The sequence below is a fragment of the Numida meleagris genome, chromosome 3, assembly GCF_002078875.1.
Source record: "Numida meleagris isolate 19003 breed g44 Domestic line chromosome 3, NumMel1.0, whole genome shotgun sequence".
Classification (NCBI taxonomy): domain Eukaryota; kingdom Metazoa; phylum Chordata; class Aves; order Galliformes; family Numididae; genus Numida; species Numida meleagris.
Genome location: NC_034411.1, coordinates 76,683,134 through 76,709,669, shown reverse-complemented (window position 1 = coordinate 76,709,669; position 26,536 = coordinate 76,683,134). Strand labels below are relative to the sequence as shown.

At 41.5% G+C, this 26,536-nt stretch overlaps 1 protein-coding gene and 1 long non-coding RNA gene across 2 annotated transcripts; one reads left to right on the top strand and one right to left on the bottom strand.

Moving 5' to 3' along the window:
- On the top strand, positions 10,979-12,088 carry HTR1E (5-hydroxytryptamine receptor 1E). Its single transcript, XM_021389443.1, has one exon. The coding sequence runs from the start codon at positions 10,994-10,996 to the stop codon at positions 12,086-12,088; it is 1,095 nt and encodes a 364-aa protein (XP_021245118.1). The 5' UTR covers positions 10,979-10,993.
- On the bottom strand, positions 18,921-25,893 carry LOC110395280. The gene is made up of 2 exons (XR_002436287.1): positions 25,577-25,893; positions 18,921-24,927 (listed from the first exon to the last, which is right to left on the bottom strand). It is a non-coding gene; the product is annotated as an uncharacterized LOC110395280 (long non-coding RNA).

Here is a 26,536-nt window from a genome sequence, read left to right as displayed (position 1 = left end):
TTCGATTTTTTTCTAAATATACGTAAGAAACTCAGGGTTGAGAAGGGAAGTAATGAGGGCTTCAGTCCACTTTCCAGAGTCTGATCTTGAGTCAATTGTCAGTGATTGTTGTACCAGTTCGGGGGATACTGTGTTTTAGCAGTGAGTTCATGGAGCTACTATGCCCTGAAAACAAGATAGTTTTGCAATTAAGCTTTCTCATTTGTAGTGGTGGTCACAAAAATGCACTCCTGTGCATTACCCTCATTATCTGGCAGTCATTGAATGAGAATAAATGAAACCAACATCTCTGAAGGTACCTGGAAGTTTAATTAATCTCTGTTGAGAAGATATAGAGGAAGGATGTTTTGTGTTCCATAACTGTAGACATGTTTGCATATGTGTCTCTGGTCTTTGGTAACAAAGATGACAAAAGTGATAGCACAAAAAGTTTCCCTTGTAAGTCAAAGTTTCATAGAGCTTTTGTAATGTCACAGTACAGCAGTACCCACAAGAGGCGCTTTCAGGCTGTATTTCACAAATGCAGTCCACTCCTACACAAAGAAAAATGGATATGTGAAGTTTGTGGTTAAAAAAAAAAAAAAAAGGAAAAGAAAAGAAAAGCAATGTTAAATTGATGCTGAAAGATTACTCCCTTTAGATGTTTCCATTGTTAATCTTTCGCTGTGTACATCAGTACTGGGATTTGGGGTCAGAATTTATGGTTCTGGGGTATTGACACAGAGCAGGTGTGTAGGCTGAAGACCCACTTTTGCTTTTTCCTCTTTCTGACTTTTTAGAACCTCTGTGCTGTGCTGTCCAAAGCAATGGCACTGTTAAGGGGCAAGAGACAACACCTGATGATGAAGGTTGTTACTGTGAGGCAGGTCTCGTTTCCTGTTGCTCAGCTCTCACCCTCTGCTGCTACTCACATTTCCCCTGTGAACTGAGAATTCCTATGTATCAGCTCCCATGCTACATTTTGCAAGTCCGAGCAAGAACATTGTCAGCTCCTGCTGCTTTGCTGGTAGGGAAGAAGCTTTATTTCTCCCACCTGGTGCAAGCACTTGCACAGCTCAGAAGTGACAGAAGGCAGAAAGGATAAATTGCCATCTAGAGAGAATTCTGTCTTGTCCATGACTGCAAAAGGAGCTTGGGGGGCATGCTCAGACTAGAAGCTTAAGACAGATCTTGCTAAAGGTTGGTAGGAAGTAAAGGTAGAAACTATTCTATATGCCCAGTATAAAGCTTGCTCTATCTTGAGCTCAGTGACCTTGTTATTGAGACCAAAATTGTACATTGTATGCTTGATGCTATAGCTCTTACTGGCCAGAACTCCTGGGTGTAGATAATCATGAGGTTGAGCTGTGGAAGGACAAAACCTGGCATTTGGCTTAGCTCTTCCAGGAGCTCTTTGTGTGACTGCAGAAGGCACTTCACTTCTCTGCAGCTTAGCTTGTCCATCTCTAAAATGAAATGCTGGTTCTGTTCTGCATCCAGTCATGACCTTCAGAGCAGTCATTCACCTCAGTGATACTGAGAGTGTTGAGGAATGCTCCTACTTCTTGCTAGGCACCAGAAGATGTTTCTCTCTACCTCCTACCAAACCTTCATATATAATTTGGTGGTGGTTTGGACATCCTAGGACATGATATTAGATTGCCAAACCCTGTAAGACTCACCTGTTACCTTAGCCTGATGATGTAGAGGCCCAGGCTGACAGACTGCTTGTTCCTTACCAGTTGCAAGAAATCAGTCCCAGACCAAGCCAGACCAAGTCCTTTCTAGTCCTCACAGTTGTGGTGTTTGTGACTGGAAGGCAAAAGTCCAACCTTCACCAAGTTTTTAAGGAATATTGTTTATACCGTCTCATGGTAATTGTGTATGTACATGCTCATGCACATTCTTGGTTCGTGTATGACTTAGAGAATATATGCTCTTTGAATTTCATACAACCAGTGAATTTTAAAACACTTGTAGTCCTCGTAGTCGCCTCTGATCCTATAGGAAGTTCTACCCAAGCAAGCATGTGTAGCTTCCTGAAGTAGATATCTGGTAATGTGAATGAGACATACACTTCTCATCTTCTACCTCCTCATCACCTCCTTCATTTTCTGAGGCGGAGTAAATCAAGGCTTTGCTTGTGGTGGTAATTAAAGCACTTTGCTTTATTCCAGAATTTAATATTGTTCTTAATGAGAAAAACAGATTTGAAATGATCACAGTAGGTAGGAAATGCATCATGCCTTTAAAATCAGTCTTCTGCCACTGAGACAGGCACCAGGGGGGATCGGCAGGGGGGATTCTGGTTGATTTTTTGTGGGGGGGAGAGGGGTGTTGACTGTGTCTGACCCTTTCCTTGTTAGCACAATGTTAAGACTTCTTATTTGTTATGATTATTAGCTGCTGCAGCAAAACCCAACCAAGGGAAGGACAAACACTCACATGAGGACTCTTCTGTTTAATAGTGGGGGCATGATGTGTTAGTAGTCATAAGATGTTTTGAGTGTGACCCACAGTCTTCTGTACTCAGTATAAACGACCTACTACAAATAGGAAAAGTGGGAGTATGGGATATAAAGTACATACCTGAAAAATGTTTGACTTCCCAGGGCACTTCCCTGAGAATTAGAGATGAATGTGGTCCTTCCTCTCTGTTTTTCTCCCTCTCCAACAAACACCTGCTGTCATAATACATAACTTCCAGAGGAGTTTTGTTCTTCACATTTTATTACACCTGTTAAAAGACAGCTCAGTCTTTACAGTGGATGAACTTCCATAATTACTCTGTATTTATGTTGTATTTGTGGGCTAATTATACTGTGCTTATGGGTTTTGACGCCTAATTACCACTAATTCATATAATGACTTCTCTGAAATGCTTGATGTTCAATCAGTTTCATAATGCTATGTTTTACTTATCTTGTATTTACACAGTAATTGCTCCAGACATGTAGTTATGGTGCCAGTTACTTGAGCTTAGAAAAATTTCCAAAAGCAAAGATATGGCTGAATTATCCCAGGCAGTGGACAAAATTGAGCATGTTACTTTGGTTGTAGGTATAGTGATGGTCTCAGGGAAAAAGTATGACTTTGTGTGAAAGCTTCAGCCAGATAGATACTGCTAGGACGCTAAAGAACCTAGCTGCAGTATCACAACTGTCAGTGTACCATATGGGTAACCAAAAAATCATCCATGTGTGCTGTTAGCTCAGCGAGTGTCTGGCATTGATCTGTCAGTTCCCATGGCTTCCACCACCAATAGCAAAGTTCAGAAACAAAAGCAGCAATTCTCCTTTCAATGGAATTTTTCCAGATTTATTGACCAGGTTTAGGTTTCTGTTTTTAGCTAGGCGTATTTCTTGGCACACTGCTTTTAGCCCTCCCCCTTTCTGTCTAACTCCACTCCACAAACGTGCAGCCTTTGCCGTAATGCTCCTGTTTGGGAAACCCAACCCCTGCTGCACTGTGCTTGGCAAATATGATGAAAACCTGCCTCCTCACAAGGTTTCAGGGCCGTCTCCGGCAACTGTGAGAACTTTTGCTGCAGCAGTGCCATACTAAGCAGGAGCCTACCCTTGATCCGTTGGGTGCTGTGCACCACGTGGGCCATCAGTAATCCATTTCTCCCATGTTTTCAGTGAGCGTGAGGCCAGATGGAAATCCCACACCAGCAGCCCAGCCCCAGCAGCAGTCCCATGCCACTAGCCCAATGCTTTCACCATCATGAGATGTTATTCTACAGTTGCCTTCTGCTATGATAAAACTACTTGTTCAGTCACACCCAATTTTCCTTCCAAAGGAAGTCTGGAGCCATTGTGTGAGTCATCTCCTTTATTTCATCAGCCAGAAATTAGGCATATATTCACTAAGGCTTAATCTGAAATCTTTTGCTCACAGTGGAAACATTTCCATTGATTTCAGAGGGTCTCAGATCAAGCATCAATGTTCTTTATACACTGTTAAGTTTTACTCTGCCTAATTTCTTCATTTGGGCCATAAGAATTGCAGAAGAGCTGTGTACAGAATCAAGTCATATGGAGATCAAATAAACCCTATCGACCTCAGCCTCCTGACAGGGAATAGCAGCAAGAAACAAATAATGACTTGAAAAACAATGCATGTACAGTGACATTTAGCTCGAATAAAGTGATTGTCTCCATACAAATACAAATAGCACCATTTCCCCAGAGCTGAATAGATATATCCATCAGCAAATATTTCTTTGTCTTTGACATCTCTAAGCAGCAAAATGAGAAACTGAGATGGAAAATGCATTCACAAGTGAGAATTGAGTGTCGATTTTTCTTACGTTTTTGTTTTTTTTTTTTTTCTCTCAAACGGTTGGAAGACTTCTACAAGCTTCCTTTTCTAGCCAGCGGTTGAAATGCAAAGTAACAAAACTGTGGCAAACCATGGAGTAATAGCCTCCGGCCAGAAGTCTCCCAAACCTACCACTCACTCTGTGCTACACTGCAGGCTCTAAGCCTCGAAGCACTCCTCAGATAGAAAACAGCATCCAGGGAACTTAGAAGCCTCGTGGCTGTTTTCAGAAAGGATTTATGCATCCAGCAGCCATGTTTGACTATCTTTGTATGAGAGTTAGGTTTTGTATGGACCAGGTTTTATTTTCAGGTAAGTGATTTTGGCATCTTTAGAATGTAACACCCTGATAATGGGGTTGTTCCTCTGTAAGAGTATGCTCTTCAGTATCGCTGGCAAGTGGGCCCGGGCTACCTGCTGTGGGTGTCCCCACTGGAGCAGGGGTTGGGCCAGGTGAGCCCAGAGGGCCCTGCCACACTCAGCCTTTATGTAATTCTGTGTTTCAGTAAATGAATGCACAGATTCAGATCCTTCAGGAAGGAGAGAGAAGACTGAGAGAAGGTGGCTGGTCAACAGCTGTTCACCATAGCCAACAACTGTGCAAGTCTTAGAAACGTATTCAGGTTCTCTTTAAGAAAGGCTATAAAACAAAGCAGAATTTCAGACAGGTGCTGACAGATAAGCTGAGTTCACCAATGGGTTGCGCTGCTGCTGAATTTCCAGTACTGAGTCAGCATTTGGCCATTAGAAGCTGCAGGAAGGGTCAATCCCTTTGTCCTTACAACAGCTTGTGTGCTGTGTGTGATGCATTAGGCTTGCAAACAGTATTAGGAGATTCAGTTCAAAGACAGTAACAATAAGGATTGAAATCTGTGGAGAAAATCCAGCTGTAGTTCCTCCAGTATCTTTTCCTAGCTGTATTGGATGTGCCTCCAAGAATTTTTCAAGGTGTTCCTTTGTGGTGCTTTAATAGTTTGCAAATTAAATAAATTTATTTCCAATTAGGGATTTTTTTTAATACTTTTGCCTCACATATTCTTTTCCTAGCAAAAATGGGTTTGTTTTACAACACATTACTTCTGTTTCAACAGAAGAGGAATGGGAGGAGAGTGACAACTGTGCAGTTCTGCTTCTAGTTGCAAAGCAAATAAAACGTTGTTTTAGTTCGAAGGATACCAACCTTTAAAATAGCCATTTAAAACCTTATAATTTCTGATAGTTCTTCCATTCTATACACAACTGGATAAGTCAGGAATTAAGAAAAAAAAAAGAGTAAATCATTGATCAAAAGAGGCTTTGGATACTGGATTTTCTTTTTGTAATGCCATTTAAAAGGGAAAAATAGATTTCTTACTCAGAGAGATTAAACTGTTAGTGACCAAGGGTACTCTGAAATATTTTGTCCTTGGGTCTACTTTTTGAAGCAAGAGGACTCCTTCCAAATCCTCCAGCACTTTGATGTTTTACATTTTATTTCCTTAAAGCACCAAGAAACAATGTGGGCTCTTCCCAGTAAGAAAAGGGAAACTCTTCCATTGAAATTCCAGTTTCATGACAGCATGGCCCCTACAGTTAGAATTTCTGGCTGTGGTTTTTGAAAGCAAATGCGCCTCCATTCCTTTTGGCCTTGGGAAAATAATGTTGCTGGGACTTGATACGGATGGGGCTGCATCTTAGCTGCTGCTTCACTGAGGAGGGCTGTAGGTGCTGGGAATGGCATGCTCCCCTTCCCTCCTCTCTATGAATTACACTTAGCTGGCAATGTCTCACGCAGCATCTCATTATCCAAGCTGTCCTCCCACCTGTATTGTATCTGATTGGGGGTCTTAGTCATGCAGTCAATGAATAAGCAGTCTGAATGGAAGCTTGAGCAGTAGGAGGAAGGGTTGTGGAGGGCCCCATGGATCCGCCAATGCTCAGCGTGGAAGTTCTTTCCTTCTGTGCATGTGTGTGCTTCTGAGCCATTCAGTTAAAACCATTCAGAGATCAGTGCCACGGTCAATCTTATAAAACAAAGTACATTACAACATTTAAACAGCATTAAAAGTTTGGTTAAACAGCACAGGAGATGGAATGTTTATAACCTAACGTCTTTTAAAGCATGCACAAAGGCGGGTGAAACAGCAAATTCAGAGAAATGCTTTAGTGCTGGAGTGATGAAAAACATTTAGAATTGTGAAGTTGAGTAAGACAGTCTGGTTTTATTAAAAAAAAGAGAAATTAATCAGAGTACAACTTGTCTGTGCGAGAGCTAAGAGTGAAGACTGCAGGAGTCAGCAACCTTTCCAGATCGTATTTTTTTTCCCAGACAAAGGTTAAGTGTGCAGGTTACATGTCTCCTGGCTGTCGCTATCTACTAAATTAGGAAATCAGCAGGGCTCAAGAGCCCCTTTTTGCACTGAGGCAAGATCTGTTGATAAGCACAGCTCTGAAGGCTGCTGCTGTGCAGTATCAAAATGAGCTGGTGTGCCTCTGCTAACATGCCGCATGCACTGGGAAGGGCTCGCCAGGTAGCCTTCATCAGGTTAGCTCACATGACGAAGCTGTTGCTCACCATTTACACTGACTTTTACTTCCTCAGTGCTGCTTATCATGCCAAACAGCAGCTCCAAACATCCATAACTCATCTCTGGAGAAAGCAGAGACATAGGGAGGTCTTTGTGCCACAGATTAATGTGAAAGGCAGCACTTGTGTGCTTTGGCAACAGACGGTTGTACAAGAGATTATTGCAAATTCAGGATTTAACAAAGATATATTGATTTATTGCTGCCTAAGGAGCAGAGAAGTATCATAATTGCATGATCCCTTAATTGCTTAAAGGAAATGTAAAATTGTGGCTATGAAGGAATTAACTCTCCTGCACATGTGTACATGAGCACACATGCCATGCCAGTTGCACTTGTTCTCTCCAAGTGATGTTATTCGATTTCTTAGGAAACAGTGAGAGGTTCAGTGGCCAAAGAGTTGGTGTCAGCCCATCTGCCAGCCTATGGGAAATGCACAGTATTCTGCACCGAGTCTGAATGTTCTTCTGCTGAGAAGGTAGAGATATCTCCTGGCAGGAGCAGACATGGACACTGCCATCTCACAGCTTACGCCTACCCAACTGTTTTTAGGGAGCTATTAATCATCCTCTTCTCCCCTTCTCCCTGTCAGAGAGCACTCAGTGCCATTACTGAGAATCAGCTAATATGCATTGTGATTGATTCCCTTTTGGAAGAACTCAAATGAGTTTCTTCCACCACACCAGTAACATCAGTCTTGGTGTGAGATGACTGACAGCCTGAAGGAACACAAGTGCAAGCCGTAAGCAGGCAGTCCTTTTAATGAGAGTACTTCAAATAAGATAATCATGTTATTAATGTCCCTTCTAAGAAGTGACGTATAAAACCACAATCGATTACTACAGTGGTAGTAATGCTATAAATATAGCAACCAGATGGTCCCTTGCCCTGGTCAAGGGCTGCCAGGTACCATGAAGGGCAGGTAGCAAACAAAGAACTAAAATACAAGAACTACAACATGTGTGACCACAATCACACTTGCATTTTAAAAGGTTAATAATAAGAAGCATTTAAATCCTGTCCTATATTAATAAGAAAGGTCAATCACTGATGTCTTCCGGTAAAGCCACTTCCCATTTTAAAACTCTTTCTCTTTTCTGGGCCAGGATATTTCACAGGGTGCCTTTAATTCAAAGGCAAAGAGACGAAAGCTGGACATCCCACCTGGGACTGTGCACTGGATCCTGGATATTCACTCTTTGCTGTCGCCTGTGAACCCAGCAGCTGGGCACTGCTGGTCTGTCCCAAGGACAGGATTTAAGACATAGCAGAAGCCTTCAGCCTGACATCTCCTGACTTGTCAGCATTTAAATATACTCCCTTAATAATATTGGTTTAGTTCAGTTTTTATTTGTGCTATTTATGTTGTCTGAATTTCTAAGGGCTCATTTCCTATAAAGAGCACAGGAATTAAAACTCTTCAGTGATGGTGTTTGGCATGAAGGATGTGCCAACCCAGCCTGTGGTCCCTGCAGGCAGGTCTTTTGCGGGGAGGATGCTTTGTTTATATTTTCCTTGTCTTTAATCATTGCAGTTGTTTTCCAAGGAAAAAAAAAAATAATCCCTGCTGAGCAGTGAGCAGACATAAACAAACTTTTCCTTTGTCCTAACAGAAACCCTGGCACTTGGGTCTGATGAAGTGTGATGGGTTTTGCTTAAAGACAAAAGTTCAGTAAGGAAGAAAAAAAATTGTTTTTCAGAGTATCCTTGTGCTGCAGAGAGGGGGCAAAGCTTGGAAAGGATTTCCCTAAGGTTATTTTGGTGTGAGAAGCTCTTCACTTCCTGCTAGGTTAACCATGCATGTAGGCATCACTCAGCAGAGAACACGGTGTGGCCACACACTGCTGGGAGAAACACCAGGGCCAAAAATCTTCGGAGTTCTCAGGGATGTGAGGACAAGGAGGAAAATGCTGCTTACACGAAGAAGTAGCAGGCGCTGTCTTGTGCATGGACCAGAACAACAGGCAGCTGTGAAGGAAGGGGGAGTGCTGTGGTGTCTCTCAGTACCTTTGAGTTTGCTTGTTGGGACCCAGGGCACTAGCGAAGTAATTAAGCTGAGGAAAGTATAGAGACCGCAATTCCATCTGTCTCATGCTTCAGAAGTGCAGAAAGGCCCTTTGCTTTATCCTCTGGTCAAAAAATCAGGCATAGCCAGGGAGCAAACAAATGGAATCAAGATCTGGCTGGATGGAGAAGACTTGTATGAAGAATTTGTGAAGGTTTGAGTTGAAGTTTTGGCTTTTTGATGCCTGAATGTCCAAAACAGTGTTTTCAATGCAGTAACAACCTGAAAACTGGTAGATTAATTTCCACCTGGTTTCTCCAGTCTATTCTTAATAGTCCAGCCTGATATTTTCTCCAAGGCTAATCATACTTCAAAGCAGTTTCTGAAGAGTGGAGTGTAGATGGAGGGGCCTTCTTCTTACACTATGGGTCTGTTCTGCAAAGAACAGTTTTTTTTTCTGAAGTTTGTATTTTTGACCCCATTTAGAAGAGAATTTCTGTCTCATTCCAGTTTTTGAACAGGCGTCTTTCTACACAGAACTAAGCAGCTGTCTAGTTACACGTTCATAATTTCTCATTCATATTTTTAATTCCTCATTAGCTTGCATGTGGAAACTCTCTCTCAGAGCCTAACCCAAGTCCTACTGGTGTCAATGAGAGTGGGGTTTATTACCTCTCAAATTTAGCCATCTAAACTCAGATAGGTATTCTAAGTGCAACTGTGAAGGAGCCACTTGTAGCTAAAGTCAAGAAAGATCAGCATTTCCAGGGGGTGATTCTTACATCTGCCTGAAAGACTTGTCTGGAGAGGGGACGTGTATTTCTGGCAGCAGCTGTCTCAATCCACTGCTCATCAAGGGAGCCTTCACAACTAACCTAGAGGACTCCTCACTTTTAGATAAGTGAAGTCAAGGGAAAGAGTCTTTTGATTTCTTTTAATGGCAAAAGATTCAGGCTTTTTGTTTCCTACAGCCTTTACAAGGGGATAAATTACAAGCGAGAATGCAAGGTCCCAGAGGGTGTCTCAAGCTGCATCCCACAGGTTGCTAACTCTGGCCTCAGCCAGTGTTTGGGATGTATGGAAAGGACATAAGCACATTCTCAAAATAAACTTCTGAAGCAAAAATAAGCCTTTTTAAAGTTATTGTTTGTAAATTGCATCATAGTGTACTGCCTGACAGGGAGGGCAATCTGATAGAAATCTCAAAGCAAAGGCAGGAGCTTTTTGTCTGTCTTCTCCAAAGATACACGCAGTGGGATATATGAAATGTCAGGAATAATTAGAGAAAACTATACAAGCTCCTAGCAACACTAATGTGCTGTGTAAAATTAAGCGTTTGCCATAAAGCTTTACACATTGTTTGAAAGCTGCACATTAAAGGTAACCTGAGTAATTTTAAGTACTGTTTCCTAGATATTAATAAAGACACGGATATGAAAAAGCAGAATAGAAAAGTATGAAATGCTGACATGCCTATGCTGATGTAGGCTGCTCCATTTCTCCTTTCTAAATATGATATATAGAAGTAATTGATCCCTCTCCTGCAGCAATTAAAGTGAAAAGGCAGATTTCCTGTGCTCTTCATCTGCTGGAGCCTGTTTAACAAGCAGGCAAAGAACTAGCTGCCAGTATCAATAATTCACGGAGGCTGCAGAAATGTTTGTTGGAAGGGACCTCTGGAGGTCTAACATCCCACTTTCAGCAAGACCTCCAAAGTCAAAGGAGAAATAAACCCCACACCTGCAGGAAATACAGCCAAAAATGCCCTTTAGAAATGGGAAATAAATGAATGCAATGAAAAAGAGGTAGAAAGGAGAGGAGAAGGAGGAAAAAGAAACAATTTTTTAGATAGAAGTGCTAATATTAGAAGTGTAGGATTTTTGCCAAAACCTGTTTTTTTTTTTCTAGGTTCACTAACAGATGCATTTTTATCTTCTAGGAAAATGATGAGCAGGAGGAAACCTGGAAACTTTCTGCTGTGCTGGTGAATATGGGAATATAAAAACTTTTTTTTATCTGAAGTATCTCTGTCCTTCTTCCAAATGGACAACTTCTGAAGTTGGAACTACTCGCTACCCAAAGCAACCACTTCTCCTTTCACTGTGCATCCTGGAGGGGAAAATGAATTTCACTAATTGTACCACTGAAGCCAGTGTGGCTGCAAAGCCAAAAACTGTAACTGAGAAGATGCTTGTTACCTTGACCTTGGCCACAATCACAACCCTGACTATGCTGCTGAATTCTGCTGTCATAGCGGCAATCTCCACAACCAAGAAGCTCCACCAGCCCGCAAATTATTTAATATGTTCACTAGCTGTGACAGACCTCCTTGTTGCTGTCCTTGTCATGCCCTTAAGTATCACTTACATAATGATAGATAAGTGGACTTTGGGATACTTCATCTGTGAGATCTGGTTGAGCGTTGACATGACCTGTTGCACGTGTTCGATTCTTCACCTGTGCGTCATTGCTCTGGACAGGTACTGGGCAATCACTGATGCCATCGAATATGCCAGGAAAAGAACAGCAAAAAGGGCCGGGTTGATGATAGTCACCGTGTGGACTATCTCCATTTTCATATCAATGCCCCCTTTGTTTTGGAGAAACCACCACAGCATCAGTATTCCCAGTGAGTGTCGCATTCAGCACGACCATGTCATCTACACTATTTATTCCACATTTGGGGCATTTTACATACCCTTGACTTTGATCCTGATCCTGTACTACAGAATCTACCATGCTGCAAAGAGTCTCTACCAGAAGCGGGGCTCGAGCCGCCATCTCAGCAACAGGAGCACCGACAGCCAAAACTCCTTTGCCAGCTGCAAGCTCACGCAGACATTCTGCGTCTCGGACTTCTCCACCTCCGACCCCACCACAGAGTTTGATAAAATCAATGCATCTGTGAGGATCCCTCCTTTCGAGAATGACTTGGACCTGGCTGGTGACCGGCAGCAGATTTCTACCACTCGGGAGCGAAAGGCTGCTCGCATCTTGGGACTGATTTTAGGGGCTTTCATTTTGTCCTGGTTGCCCTTTTTCATCAAGGAGCTGCTTGTAGGCCTCCACCTTTGCACTGTCTCTCCAGAAGTAGCAGACTTCTTGACCTGGCTGGGATATGTCAACTCCCTTATCAACCCTTTGCTGTACACGAGCTTTAACGAAGATTTCAAGCTGGCCTTCAGAAAGCTCATCAGGTGTCGAGAACATACTTAAAAGTAGTGGGGGATGATGATGATGACATGACTCCTGGCCTTAAGAAATGAGTCAAAAAAGTCAAAATGATTTGACTGTTGTCATTTCCCTTGACAAAGGGGATTTTGATGTTTGCCTCCTTGCTTAATACTCTTCAGCCAGTATTTTGTTCTGCTGTTTTTTTTACCTTTGGTGTTATTCACGGTAAAAATTTGAAATAAATTTATTCTACAAAGGAGCAGACTTTTTTAGCAATGAAACAAACAAACAACAACAAGAAAATATTAGATATTCATGCTTAGGGCATTTTGAGTAATCAATGATTCAAGAAGAAAACAACAATATTCACATTTCTTTTATACTTTTTTCATTTAAGAATTGAATGTCTAACTTAACATGCACTGTAGTAATATGAAGGCTTGTAAGCTGAATCCCGTAATTTCACATTCAAAAATTAATAAACTTCATGCTCATGACAGCTAAACAGAAATTCTTTACTGTGGGATTTTGGGAAAACTGTAACTGTTTTTTAGAGGGAAAATAACCACCATTTTCATCTTAGGTTACAGCAGAATAAACCATTCTGTTCTTATCCCCACAGAAATACACTATTGAAAAAGAAAGCAAAGTTCAGTTCATTCCTTCTAGAAACAGATTTCATTTTGTACTCCAAAGTAATCATTTAAGTTACCCTTTTTTTTTTTGCCCAGTTCCCTGGTTTATGTCAAAAGTATTGGACAGAAACTTTGTGGTTTGTTTGGCGACTGAGAGAACACAGCTAGCAAGTGTCACACTTGTAAGATCAGCTGCACACCTGAATGGTCACCTTTTGAATACTGTTTCATACTGCATTCCTTCAGGGCTGAGGCCATGTGCCTTGGTCAGCTGTGAGGTGGTGTTATCCAGTTTTTCCCCATTTCCCCTGGACCTTGCAGTGCACAACGCCACAGATCATTGACCTTACCCACAGACTCAGGCAGCTGCATGTTTTCTCAGCAGGCCAGTAATGTACGGTGTTCAGAAATACCATCTGAAAAAAAGCCAAATTACTTTCTATTTGAACAGCAGCAGCAGAAAAAAAATAAGGAAGAGAACTTTTTAAAAATAGCACACTTCATCTTTTTATTTGCAACAGCATTCTTGTCACTTAACCTATGATCAAGCCCTCTAGCAGGATTTCTTGCTCTGGCCATTCTCCAAGGAGTTACTTCTCTCATCCAGATAGAGTCCTTCGTACTCCGTCTTCTGTGTTTGTGGAAGTTAAAATGGCCTGGCTCAAACAGTTTGGAAATCAGGCTGGGAAGAAGCAAAATCAAAGCTGAGAATCTGGTACTGCCCATTAGTAACTCCTAAATACTGCTTAAATACTGATTACTTACCTTGCAACACGGCTTTCTTTCCTGTCCATTTTTTTTCTGGACAAATTCTGTTTTAATTAAACCAATATACCATATAGAAAATATCACATATATCACCCTGACTTGCAGTAACAATGAACTACAGCATGGCCACCCTAAATCCATCAAAACAGATATTAGAGGTAGCAAGAGTGTTGTAACAGCACCGGAAGCCAGCTCTGGAAAATGTTTTGAAAATTTACAACACAGCAATCACTTTTCCTATCAAGAGTCCAGGAATTGTAAGTAACGTGAGTAATAAATTCTGCATGGAGCTGAGAAATGACATCCTTGTTTCTGAGGGAAAGTGTTTGGCTGGGAAGATGCAGTTCTGCGAGCTGAGTGTAAATCAAATCTGAGTGTGACAAAAGCGTGACCTACTGCTTACCCACGTTCAGTGGGACTCTGCTTCAAGGACTACAAGTTTTCCATGCCTGGATTTAGGAGGCTTATCTCCAGCTGCCCTTCTGGAGCTATTGTCACCACTGCCGCCTCCATCTGCCTCTGTGTTCCCTACTAGTTGGCGTTAATATCTAAGAAGAAGGAAAAACAGTCATCTCAACCAATGAGGATGTCTTCCAGTGGGGAAGCCCAGAGATCCACTATGGTTTTTCATTTTCACACTTTGATGGAGATGGAAACTGTAGGGGGGGATCCTGCCTATTTGTAAAACTCCCAAAGCAGCCTCACGGAATACATATGTTATTAGGGAAAAAATGACTGAAGGTCCAAAATGATGAGCGTGATCTCCACAGTAGCTGCTGCAGGTAGGTAGAAATGCTTCAGAGAGAGGCATAAAAACTGTAAAACAGAGGAGCTGCATCATCTTCGTTTCTACTTAAGCCCTTCTGACATCTGATCTTCACTATTATCACTCCAACTACCAATCAGTGTCAGGTTGAAGACTGTTTAATTTTAATATCTAGAGGTAATGAATGGGGGAAAAAAACAGATGGATGGCCAATTTTTGTGCTTCCCTCTTAAATAAAGACTCAGCATTCACTGCCAGCTGACTACTGCTTTTGTAATTAAATCATTAGTTAAACACAGAGCTATGTTTTCTAACAAATGTCAATAGACTGATGAAGATGTCTTTTATGTTTTCTCCACACACAAAGTCAGGAACAGTTTAAAGGACTGTTTACTTACAACAATTTAACATGATCAGAAATTACCTGTCTTCTGATGGAAATAAATCCTTTGCTAGTCTGGCACCATTATTTGACAATCTCATTTTTTTTCATGTTAAGTATTTGTTAATTTTATAAAAGGTTTGGACATTTTCCAAGCTTAGACTTCTTTTCCGTGGAAACTCCCCATTCCTCCCTATCCTGGGTTAAGCCACACTTCTGCCTGCAATGCAAGCTCTTCCCAGCAAGTTCCTAATGAAACATCCAAGACATTTACCTGACATCCACTTTCCTTAGCCTCCCTGAAACATCTTTTCTCCCCAAAGTCTTATTTTCCCTAAAGGTTCCTTTGCTTGTTTCCTAGCTTTCTTCCTGTCATCTCACTCTGAAGGTTTCTGCCCAAGCCCATCTCCATTCTCTACACAGGCTACATATACCTGCCAATATAACCCTTCTTCATTCCTACATACTTATCTCCTCTTATTTTTACACCCCCAATTCCCTACCCCACCATTGGGTTTCTGATTCTCTAATCCCCAAATTTAATTTCATCCTGCTGGAGCAAGGCCTTATACCCTGCTTCCATCTTATCTCTATCTCACTGCTGCTATCAGCATTATCATGATCATAGACATTCAAGTCTGCTGCTTTTTACCATTTCTTCCATGTGCTCCACATCTCCAGGGCATATTCTCTCTGTGTAAGCAGTCAGTGCTTTGGAGTGAGTTCATATATCCCTAGTTCCATTGAGCCCCTTTAAAGATGGAGGCCCTCCACCACAATGATGCACTGAGCTGTTCAAAGCAGGTGTGATTTTTGTTGTTGATCTTCCTCTATCCGGATGGATGATGGAATTGAACTTTCCAGAACAGTTTAAAACAAAGTCCCTGTTTCACCAAGTTTACGCTGTAAGGGCTGTCACTTTTTGGATTTTACTGCCATGTGTGTGAGCTGTGCAGTCTTCCATAGTTGTCATTTCTTTTTTTTTTTTTGGTACTGCCTGCAGACTCTTTCCTTTGCATGTACCAGAAGGAAACAAACAAACAAAAATCCATGGCTTTATTTGTCATGAAATGCTAAAAGAACAAAGGAATCTTTTCTAATGACTCTTCATGCTTCTCCATTTTCAACTCCAGTCATCAAAAAGTAAACAGGATTGCAGCATTGGGAGGAAAAACAGGCTTCCAGCGCAAGTGGAGAGATTGTTCTTGTGCCTTGTGTACTCTCATTAACCACTGCAAATATCAGTGATGGGCTATTCAATGTTCATCTTTTACACACCCAAATGATTTGTATGAGGAATTCTCTTAAATTGCTTTGTTGTTTAAGTGGACATAGATACTGTGATATCTTTTATTGGTGTAGCCAATACATTACAAGTTGTATTTCATAAGAGTCCCATGCAACACACATATTACCTTTGTAATTGCTATCTGTTTACTCCTCAGGCCAAAAAGAATAAAATTTTATAAAATTATATGAGTTTGGGTAAATGCCAGCTTTATCAGCTGTAAAAATATTCTTTATCATTTTCTATTTTATACTACGTACATAATATTGCCAGCATTTTCTCCCTTATTCCCCTACCACTGCCAGGGGATTTTTACATTTTCGTGATCGCATGTAGATGATTTTATATATATATTTTCTTCAAAATGATGAAATTATTCCTTTTCACCCAGTCTAAGCCAACCATTTGCTACTTTTGAATTAAAATAAACTAGAAATTATAGCCTGCCATGCCTGTCAGTCCTGGAGAACAACGTACAACATTCCTCATGTTTTAGCATGGCCCTGCACAAGTGTACAGTCTTTGCATTACAGATCCCTGCTCCGTAAGTGTTTCTGGAAAGAACTCCATTTATTTCCATGAACACTGAATCAACCCTTAAATATAAACTTTTAGTGCTGCTCCTGTAAGTAGAAGAAGCAACCATGAGTAACCTGTGGGACAAAAAATATACACTAGCAAATGTTATGAGCCCCTGCTTAAAGGAAAAGTGATTTGTTTCATGTTTTTTCCTTTTTAATCACTTTGATTTCCTCTTCATCTTACCATTCAAGAGCCGTGTGGATGTGGCACTGAAGGACACGATTAGTGGGCATGGTGGGGATGAGCAGACAGTTGGACTAAGTGATCTTAGAGGTCTTTTCCAGCCTTAATGAGTCTATAATTCTACGACTTCCTCGCCATTCCTTTTCCCTCCACTTCTTATCTCCCTCTCCTGCCTTTCCATTGCAGTCTTTCTCTGCACCACAGTGGCATACAGTAACCTGCGGCAAGCAGTAAGGCCACCTCAGGCTGTGCTAATACACAATGTCACTATGCTCTCAGTTTTAGGAAATCAGGCTGCAGACACTGCTCCATGGTATTGCTCTGCATAGCCTCTGCTCCCATTTCATTGCAGTTTCACTACAAATTGGATATCTAACATGCATCAGAATTCTTTCAAATGAAGGATACTACATAATACACTATGGTGGCTTCCCGTGCACCATGATTTTTAAGATCTCTTTTTAATTATTCACTCACTACACCTCTCCCATGTGGCTTCTATCTGTAGAAAATGCTGCCATAGCCAGAATAGTCCACAGATGCCATAAGCACTGTTGGAAATGCTCCCCTTCTCCCTCTGTATTTTACCTTCTTCCAATTGCTTGCACTGCACTCTTAAAATACATTAGCATATAGATCAGCACTCTGAAGTTTTCATGGATTAATTTCCTGCATGACAAATTCTCACCCTCATTTCTGTCTGGTGCAAGGTCCCACGTCACTGGGTTACTCAAATCTTCTGAAGTACTATGACTGCAATACTCATTTCACATACCAGACAACTGAAAATGGACACATTTCCATGAGGTGAGGCATAAAGCACTGTCTCCTTGCAAGTACACTTTATAAAAGATGCATGCTTTATCAGTTTAGAAATGAAACATAACTTCTGGTGAGAGGGAGGACAGAATTCACGCTTCTCTGTAAACTGTTGTTTTGAACACAGTCTGAAACTTCTGGCTATTAATTTTAAAGTCATACTAGGAATCCAAACGTGAAACCACAGGTGTGTGCCTGAATTACAAGCAACAAGCAGAATGACCTTCCAGTGGATTTCACAAACAACATATCTAAAGCCTTGCACAACAACCTTTTCAGGGGAATAGGAAGTTCCAGACAAATGACTTCCACTTCTGTGATGCCACCAGAAATAGTCTCTGTTGTTTATAGGAGGCACAGGCTCATGAGCTGCTAGAGCACTGGGATAAGTCTCAACAAACTTATCTAATAAATACAAAACCAGGTTAACACCTCCAGCTTGAGAGTTTTTAAACTGGAGAACTGGACCACTAAAATCAAGTGTATCTCCTACTCCTTTACTTTTATTTATACATATTCCAGTGCAATTTCTCATTCTTTTATTGCTAAATCTGTATTTAAGAAATAAAAGTAATCACTTTTTAAACATAAAATAACAAGAAAATATTACATCTTATTTTTGCTGTTTCAGCAGAACTTTTCCATATTATGACTGGATGCTCATTCTGAAGGAGGCAGGAAGAAAAAAACTTAATGCAAATAGGTCACAGAAGTTAATCTCGGGTTGCAGAATTAAGAATGCTTGTCTTGGTCCAGCGCATATACACACAGGTCGCAGATCATAGTTTTCAGCAGCAATTTCACTCCTTGCTAGAGAAAAGAATATTGTTTTTTTTTTTAATAGAGGTCAGTAAGAGGCTTTACTCCTTCTCCAGCAAGAGAAATGAATGAGTAACAGGCAACAGCCTCCAGTGGAAGAGAGCTGAGAAACAGTGGGTGGCTGAGCAGAAGAAGCCCAGTCAGTGACGCCACATGAGGTAGCTCCTGGGGGCATGGAGAGCACTGAGCAGCTCCTGATGGCTTTGCCAGATAACTCACAGCCTCTCTCTTCATTCCACATCACTGTTTGTTCCTCTTCCTCTCCCTCTTTGGAAAATCAATTGCTATTGATGGATCTCGATGGAGTCAGTATTCACTCCAAATAAAAGGTCATGACCAGAAGCACTCAAAGGCTGGAGGTTCACTGGGCCAGCCACATTCCCTTCTGAGATTACAGCTATTTATATATTTATATATTTACAGCTATTTATATATTGAAGATATTTATATATTTATTTATTTTTATTTATTTATTTATTTTTATTTTATATTTATTTATATTTTATTTTATTATATTTTTTATTTTTTATATTTTATATTTTTATATATTTTTATATTTTATATTTTTATATTTTATTTTATTTTATATATTATATTTATTATATTTTATTTTTTATTTATTTATTTATTTATATTTATTTATTTATATATTGAAGATATTTATATATTTATATATTTACAGCTATTTATATATTGAAGAAACAGCCTGTAGGGTATCTTCTAATGGGAACTGTTTTCACATAAAGTTTTAAGAAGTTGTGTATCAGCTGGTTGTGTTTAATTTTTATATATTACACACTCATAAAATGATTGGTACTTGATTCAAAGGCACATAAATCAGCGGTAGATCTGGTACTGTCTTCAACTGTCTTTGAATCAGTCTCCTGATAAACAAAATGTAGAGCCATTTCTGAAGGTTGACATAAAATTTGACTCATAATCTGCCTTTCAGAGTTACTAAAACAAACATTGCTGTTGTGCAAGTTATTTTATGAGAAGGATTTTCTTGATTCCATCTCTGTTTCCTTCTTCCACACTATTGTACTACTTTATTGTGAATCACTTCCTTTAGATTTAATGGTTTGGTTTGACTTCATCAGAAGCACATTGGTTAGAATGTGCATTTCTCAAGCAGCTAAATAAAAGCCATAGCAAGCCTAACCATAGAATGTGAAACAACAGCCTGGCTAGAACATAACCAGAATGAAGGCTGATTTGCCCTCTTGATTTGCTCCCTATGTTTTCACTGTATTTCTCATCAATTCTGTATATCTGCAAGAGCACTCTGCAAATGTGGTACTCTGAGATCAACGCTTTGGCATTGAAATGACAGGAAAAAAGCTAGGCAAGCTAAGGAAGTGACAGGTTAAATGCATTATGCTTCTACTTATATATGTGCCCCATTAGGGACAGAACTACTATCATCAGCATGAAAACTACCGGCTGCTGTCATCTGAGCTGAAAGGCATACTTTTCTCATAAGTGAATCTTGCCTCCTCCCCAAGGCAGCAGCTGGAAGCAGACAAGATTTCATGTCCCACACAGACCCCTGGGCACAGGAGGCAGAGCTGGGCTGCCCAGCCCTGCCCTGATGTTGGACTGTCACAGAGCAGACATGCTCTGCACCGTCACCCCCATGGCACTTGTAAGGAAAGCTCCCTGAACACTGACAGCTCAAGTCTGGATGTAATTCCTAGCTGACAAGTATTGTCTTCCTCAGCACAGGAGTGTGATTGCCTTACACTGATGAATTGTCTCTGTGCCTTAACTTTGCCCAGTTACTTTATACTGAACATTTTCCAATCATTTTCTGGCTTTTTATCAACTTCATACATACTTTGTTTTTACTGCTCATCAAGTGTGTTAAGCACACAGTTCCTCAGGTCAGTCTTTTTATCTTTCCTGGTAACCCACAATTTCACAATCCTTTTTTACCAATCTACCGCTCTATGTGCACTGATTGACAAGTGAGCATCTTAACTAGTCATATCAAAAGCCTCCATAGTTATAAGACCTCTCACTGGCTCTAAAGCAGCTTGCCACTTCTAATTCTTGCCAAAATAACTGCTACATTATGTTTTATATGAAGCTCATTTTCTTGCCAAAAATGCAGTACTTGGCCTTGTAGGGTACAGAAGTTTCAATGATCCAAAGCTTTTTGGTGCCCAGTGCATAAGCACATTGTTTTCTAAGGCCAAAAGAAGATTATTTCATGTAATCTCTTGCTTAAAAAGAAGGGTGAATAGAGCTCCACTGCTCCTTGCCAGCAGATGCAAAATGAATTGAAATCCCAAATGGTCAAGGTTGCATTATATCCTCTGCCTGATGAGACCAAGACTGGGAGCACAGGAGAAATTATCAAGGGGAGCTTGGAGTACAGACAGAGGGGATGAGGTCTGACTGCAGATGAAAACACCAAAATTTCAATGTATACTGGGAAGTTTCTGTGTGTGTGCTGGGCCTGTCAGCTCCCATCACTGCCGGGAGAGATCTGCCCAACTCAGCCTTTTGGAGTTGGGGGTTGCGATTCATTTTGCCCTGGAAGAGATACCTGCACCCAGACATGACAGAGGCCTCACAGATCTGTGCATTTCCAAGGCAACAGTAGGACACTGTACGGCACCTCAGGTGTCACTAGATGCTACCTAATTTCTGCTCTAGATTCTCACTGCCTCCATTGGCAACTTGGACCCCTGCCTTGTCTGTAGGCGACTGCATGTGCACACTTTGCGCTAACTTTGGTCTTTCTTTGAATCGCATGAAAGTATTTTCTACCTCACGTCTCCACAACAGCGATGTGCAACCTGCAGGCTGCTGGAAACAGCAAGGCTATCTGAGGAAATAAAAGTGGGAATACATGTTCAGACGAAGGAAAGAGCCAGCTTTTTGCAGTGAATTCATGGGCACAAAAAGGAAAAGGAATGCAAATGAAGCCAGCCATGTGGGTGAACTAATTCCAAACACAACACCCGAAAACTTGAAGATTCAGTGCCAAAAAAAAAAAGAGAGAGAAAAAGTTTCATTGTTGCAACCAGAGTGGTACAGCTTCTCTGCTCACAAGTCCATGTGCTACATGTGGCAATGTTAAAATAGTTTTCCTCGAGGGCATTTTTTTCTAACTGACAGTATTGCTGTTTTGATTAAATATTTGTTAATGTCCTGTACAAAAATATCATTGGTCTATAGACAGAAAAAAAGAAGAATTGAATCACTGAATCACAGAATCACCAAGATAGGAAAAGATCTCCAAGATCATTCAGTCCAAATGTCCAACTGCCACCAATATTTTCCCACTAAACCATGCCCTTCAGTACATTTGAATGGTTTCAGAACACCTCCAGGCATGGTAACAACCATCTCTCTGTGCAGTCTGTTCCAGCACCTGACCACTCTTTCAGAGAAGAAATTTTTTGTAATATCCAGCCTGATGGAAACTCCTTGCCTAGGCAACATCTGTGAATCCATGTGTGACTTTCACCTGGTGCAGCTCATCTCCAGGACAGCCTGGTTTGCACAGCTACACAAGAAGAGGTGCACAAGTACTTCATTAAAATTAGGCCACTGGGCCACTAATCTGAGTATGTGAATTCTCATGGTCCTAGGCCCAGGGCAGCTGCCAGTCCAGTAGTGGCAGCTCCACAAAATCCAGCCTTCAGTCCCAGTGCTGACAGAGGTAATTGTTCCCTTCTGAAAGTCGGTCACATCAGTTCCCTATTTGCCCCACCTCAGGTTGGGAGCACACCATCAGCAAGTTCATGGTGGTCATGTTCATCATGGAGGCCTCCAAGGCACACTGTCACCTGTTGCCTCCCCAGCTTCTTCCCAGCCCAGGCCTCGCCACCACCTCCCCTGCAAGCAGCGTGCCCAGACATTTGTGCGCCCTTGGCTGAGTACCTACACCCCATGAGATCCACTTAGTCGCAGGAGGAGTAATCTCCCACCAGTCCCTGTCACTGTTCATGTCACTGTTGGCACAGCCCAACATCACTTTCAAATACAACACTGTCATACTCTGGAGCCCAGTTATTTCTCTAACATGTACCTCTACTGACACCTAGGGTGTAATGATGATGACAGCTACTGGTTTTGGCCACACTGGCACTAACCTAGATAACCACCTTTTCTGTCACCATTCTGCTGTCCCAGCATTCATGGCGGTCAACATATCACATTGTCATTTGCCACCAGATGCCTGTCATGCACAGACTTTGGTGACCAAAGGCCTGCTGCTACTAGCTACATCAGGCAGAACCGAGGAAGCTGCCTAGATCGCCATGCCCCAAACCATGCATTTCACACACTCTAGGAAGCAGATACTGTGCAGATGAAAGCAGACTGGAAACCATGAAGGGCCTTAGCCTTTCTAGTTGACCACCTTGGACACAGCTTTGGTTCATATGGCCTCTGCAAAGGACATTTACCACATCACCTGAGGTTCTTCCCAAAAAAACCAGCAAGTGCCAGGAACCACAGGGAGCACATGGGGAAGCATTGCTGTCTCTCCATGCACAGGGTGGCAACAAGAAGTTGCTGTAATTCTCACAGCTCTGTCTTACAACACTTGGGTCTTACCTGAATCAAGAACAGCTTCTATTAAAAAAAAAAAAATGTTCCACAGAAAGTGTAGTGCTGAATGACCGACTTTGCAATATCAGAAGCAGCAAGTGTTACAATCACACCTTTCAAAACAAGCTTCCTATATAAATTCCCCAATCTCATTTTCATTTTAGGAAATTAGCCCCAATTAAAAATGAAGCATTAAGCTTGCAGCTGTTCGGCTTGTTGTGTGCACTTGCAGGGATCTAAACAGTCTGACAAACACATTGCTGTGGTGTTGATGCCAGCAGACTTGGCCGTAGCAAATAATCATCTCAGATAGCAAGAGGATATTGAGACTGGAAGAGTCTCATGTGCTCCCCCAGCCTGAAGGCAGGGTCACCTACAGCAACATCTCTTCAGACGAACGTTTGTTCCATCTGCTCTTAAAGCTCCGCAGTGATGGGGATGCCTCAGCTCCCTCACAGCCTATATGCTACTTCATTTCCTGCAATGACAGTAAGCTTTATTCACTATCTAACCTGGATCTTGCTTGCTGCAGTCGGAGCATGCTGCTTTTCATCATGTCTAGAACAATGAGAAAAAAAAATGCATTGCCCTTGCAGCAGCCTCTGAACACTTATCACCTGACAAATCTTCCTTTTCTGCTGCTGCTGCTGCTTATATCTTGCCCATAAATAGATGGCAGTTATTCGGATGCTGTAGTCAGAGAAGTTTCCCTCAAAATGTCATGTAATTTAAGTCTTCCAATCCAATGACTGCTGCTTCGCTGTAATTGCTGACAGATCTCCAACACGTCTTCTGCTCAGTTCAGCATTGGAAGAAGGCATTAATTTGCTGACAGCAAATCTCCAATTCGCTTTATGTTAAAATTTGTTGGGCAAACTTTGGCTGCACAGAAATACATGGGAAACAAGCAAAAAAGTCTGGCTGAAGACAGAAACAACCATCTCACACCTAATAGTAAAGAGGTCAAGGTCAGTGCCTCACTGCATGGGCAACTACCTTTCTTAAGACACTTGTTTTTCTGCAGATGTTGGTGCACAAGGAGCCTGAGACCACTGTAGCATAATGTCTCTCTCCAGTGAAAAAGAGGACCATTGGCATTCCCTGATGTCAGCAGCAGAAGACAGCAAGAAACCAGTTTATGTTCAATCTACAATTTAGAATCACGGAATCACAGAACTGTGGGGGTTGGAAGAGACCTCAACAGATCATCGAAGTACCCTACAAATAGCAGGTACCTACAGTATGTTGCACAGGTAGGTGTCCAGACGAGTCTTGAATATCTCCATAGAAGGAGACTCCACAACCTCTCCAGGCAGCTTGTTCCAGTGCTCTGTCACCCTTACTGGAAAGAAATCCTTTCACATGTTAGCATGGAACTTCCTACGTTCAAGTTTTAGGCCATTACTCCTTGCACTATCACTACGCACCATCAAGATGAGCCTGGCTTCATCCGTTTGCCTCTCACCTCCCTTTAGATGTTTAGAAACATTAATCAGATCCCCCCTCAGTCTTCTTTTCCCCAGGCTGAACAGAATCAGGTTACTCAGTCTTTCCTCATACAGGAGAATGACACACTTTCTTTCACTTCTCTTTAGCCAAGAGCCTATCACAAAAAGTACTTACAAGTATGAAATACTCCATACAGCATACATTTAACTATAAGAGTACTTTTCAGCAACAATCATCTTGGGAGCAGAGTATTCCAGGAAACACACCACTTAAACAAGTATGCATTTACCAGAAAAAGGAATGACCTTTAACAGCAAGAGAAATCTTCTACATGTGTTTCCAAGCTATAGGCTTTACAGACAACTGCTTCTCATATGCCTCATACATATGCATTAAGAAGTTGCTTTTCAATGAAGTATGTCATACCTGTGAATGAAATAACCAGTTAACTTCAGGTGGCATTCTCACATATCCCCAGCAGGCACTGTCTGGCAGTCCAGCAGAGCACAAGTGGTTCCCTGTTCAGCTAGCAGATGGGATGGCAATCCCAGCATCCAGCAGGTCAAGCACCAACCTGTGCAGTAGCACCAGCCCTCGTCACTGAAGTCTGTCTCCCTCCTTGCTCTAAAATGAAAAATGAAAAAAATAAAAATAAATATAATAAAATAAAATAAATATGCTCTAAAAGCATGTTTATTGTCCATACATCTAGGGCTGGATGGGATGTCCACATCTATTCCCTGACAGACCATGGACAGTGCAGTGTTGTGCCTTCTCTCTTACAGACAGACTACATGGCACCTTTTTCAAGCTTCTCTGTTTCTTTGCCCACCTCAGAATAGGAGTTTCTTCCAAAACCTCACTGATTTGACAGTATGAGCTATGAGAGCTTGAAGCTCAGTGCTCCTCAATGCTCCTCATGCAATGGGATTGTGCTCCTCCTCAATAGTCATCTAGTGGCATTATGGATCCGAGCTTATCTTTACATTATGAATTTCTGATCTCTGAAAACCTTGCTGAAGGGAGAAACACAACAGTTTACTATTCGCTTTCTAGTTCTCCCAAGAGGTCTAAGCACAGCAGTTTTTCCTTAAGTATAGCCTGGGCTAACACAGCTGTAGAGGGCATACACCTATGTGATGCCATTGGGAAAGCTAAGGGTTGAGCTCTATCTGTCACATATTTCTTCTTCAAAGAGATTTTGGACATGTTCCTGGAAGCAGGTAGCCATGCATACAAAGACAGCCATTATTCCAAAGCATCTGAGCCTTACCATAACACTGGGCAGCCACTCCTTCCTTCCAGAGCAGGTACAAACCAAGGCAGACCCAAGGACTGCTACTTGATGCCATCCATCATCCATGCCACCATGACATCTGTGGCACTGTATTGACATATCCCCAAGGATTTCTTTCCCACTTGTGTTTCCAGCTGTAGTTTCCTTTTAACATCCTGGGGCAGGTGAAAACACACATACACGTTCCCGGGTTTCGGCACCACTTGAAAGCACACATACACGTTCCCGGGTTTCGGCACCACTTGAAAGCACACTCACACACACACACAGACACACACACAATAGCAGCAAGAAAAGCTTTTTTTTATTCAAAGGTATAGCACTACTTTTATAATGCTTGTTATCCACTATTGCCATCTAAAGCTTACTCCCTTAATGCTGATTGGATATTTTTGCTGAGGCATGTAGCAGTGAAGCATGAAGCAGTATTTTCCATCTACTGACATATCAAAAGGTAGCTTATCGGATCATCTTAGTTTGCCATTTTCCCTGCATCACGGGTACATTCTTTGGTCAACTTGTCCCTATTCCTTTGGGGAGGGGGCCTTTCACATTACACCACGTATCCTCGCAACCGCCTATTACAACAGGCAGGGAATACTTTTTATTGTTAGTTAGAACAGCACCCACCATATTTGGTTATTACTGGTATCAGGTTCTGCCATGACAGCTACAAAAGTACAGAATTAGTAAGTTATGCCAAGATTTCATGAGTTGTCCTAAACATGATGTTTTGTAAAAATATCCTGCGCATTTCTCAGTGTGTAATTTATCTGAACTATATAATAATAAGTATTTAAGTTGAATTACTTAAATATGGACATGTCCATCCTTTTCAGTTGAGATTTCACACATGCAATTCAGACATACGATTTGAACTTCTCTGTACTTTTTAATTCTGCCATAAGACACGATTGTGATAATCAAAATCTCAGC

What these genes read in the sequence shown, in the direction of transcription:
- HTR1E (XM_021389443.1), top strand. Translation starts at nt 10,994, where the DNA reads ATGAATTTCACTAATTGTACCACTGAAGCCAGTGTGGCTGCAAAGCCA.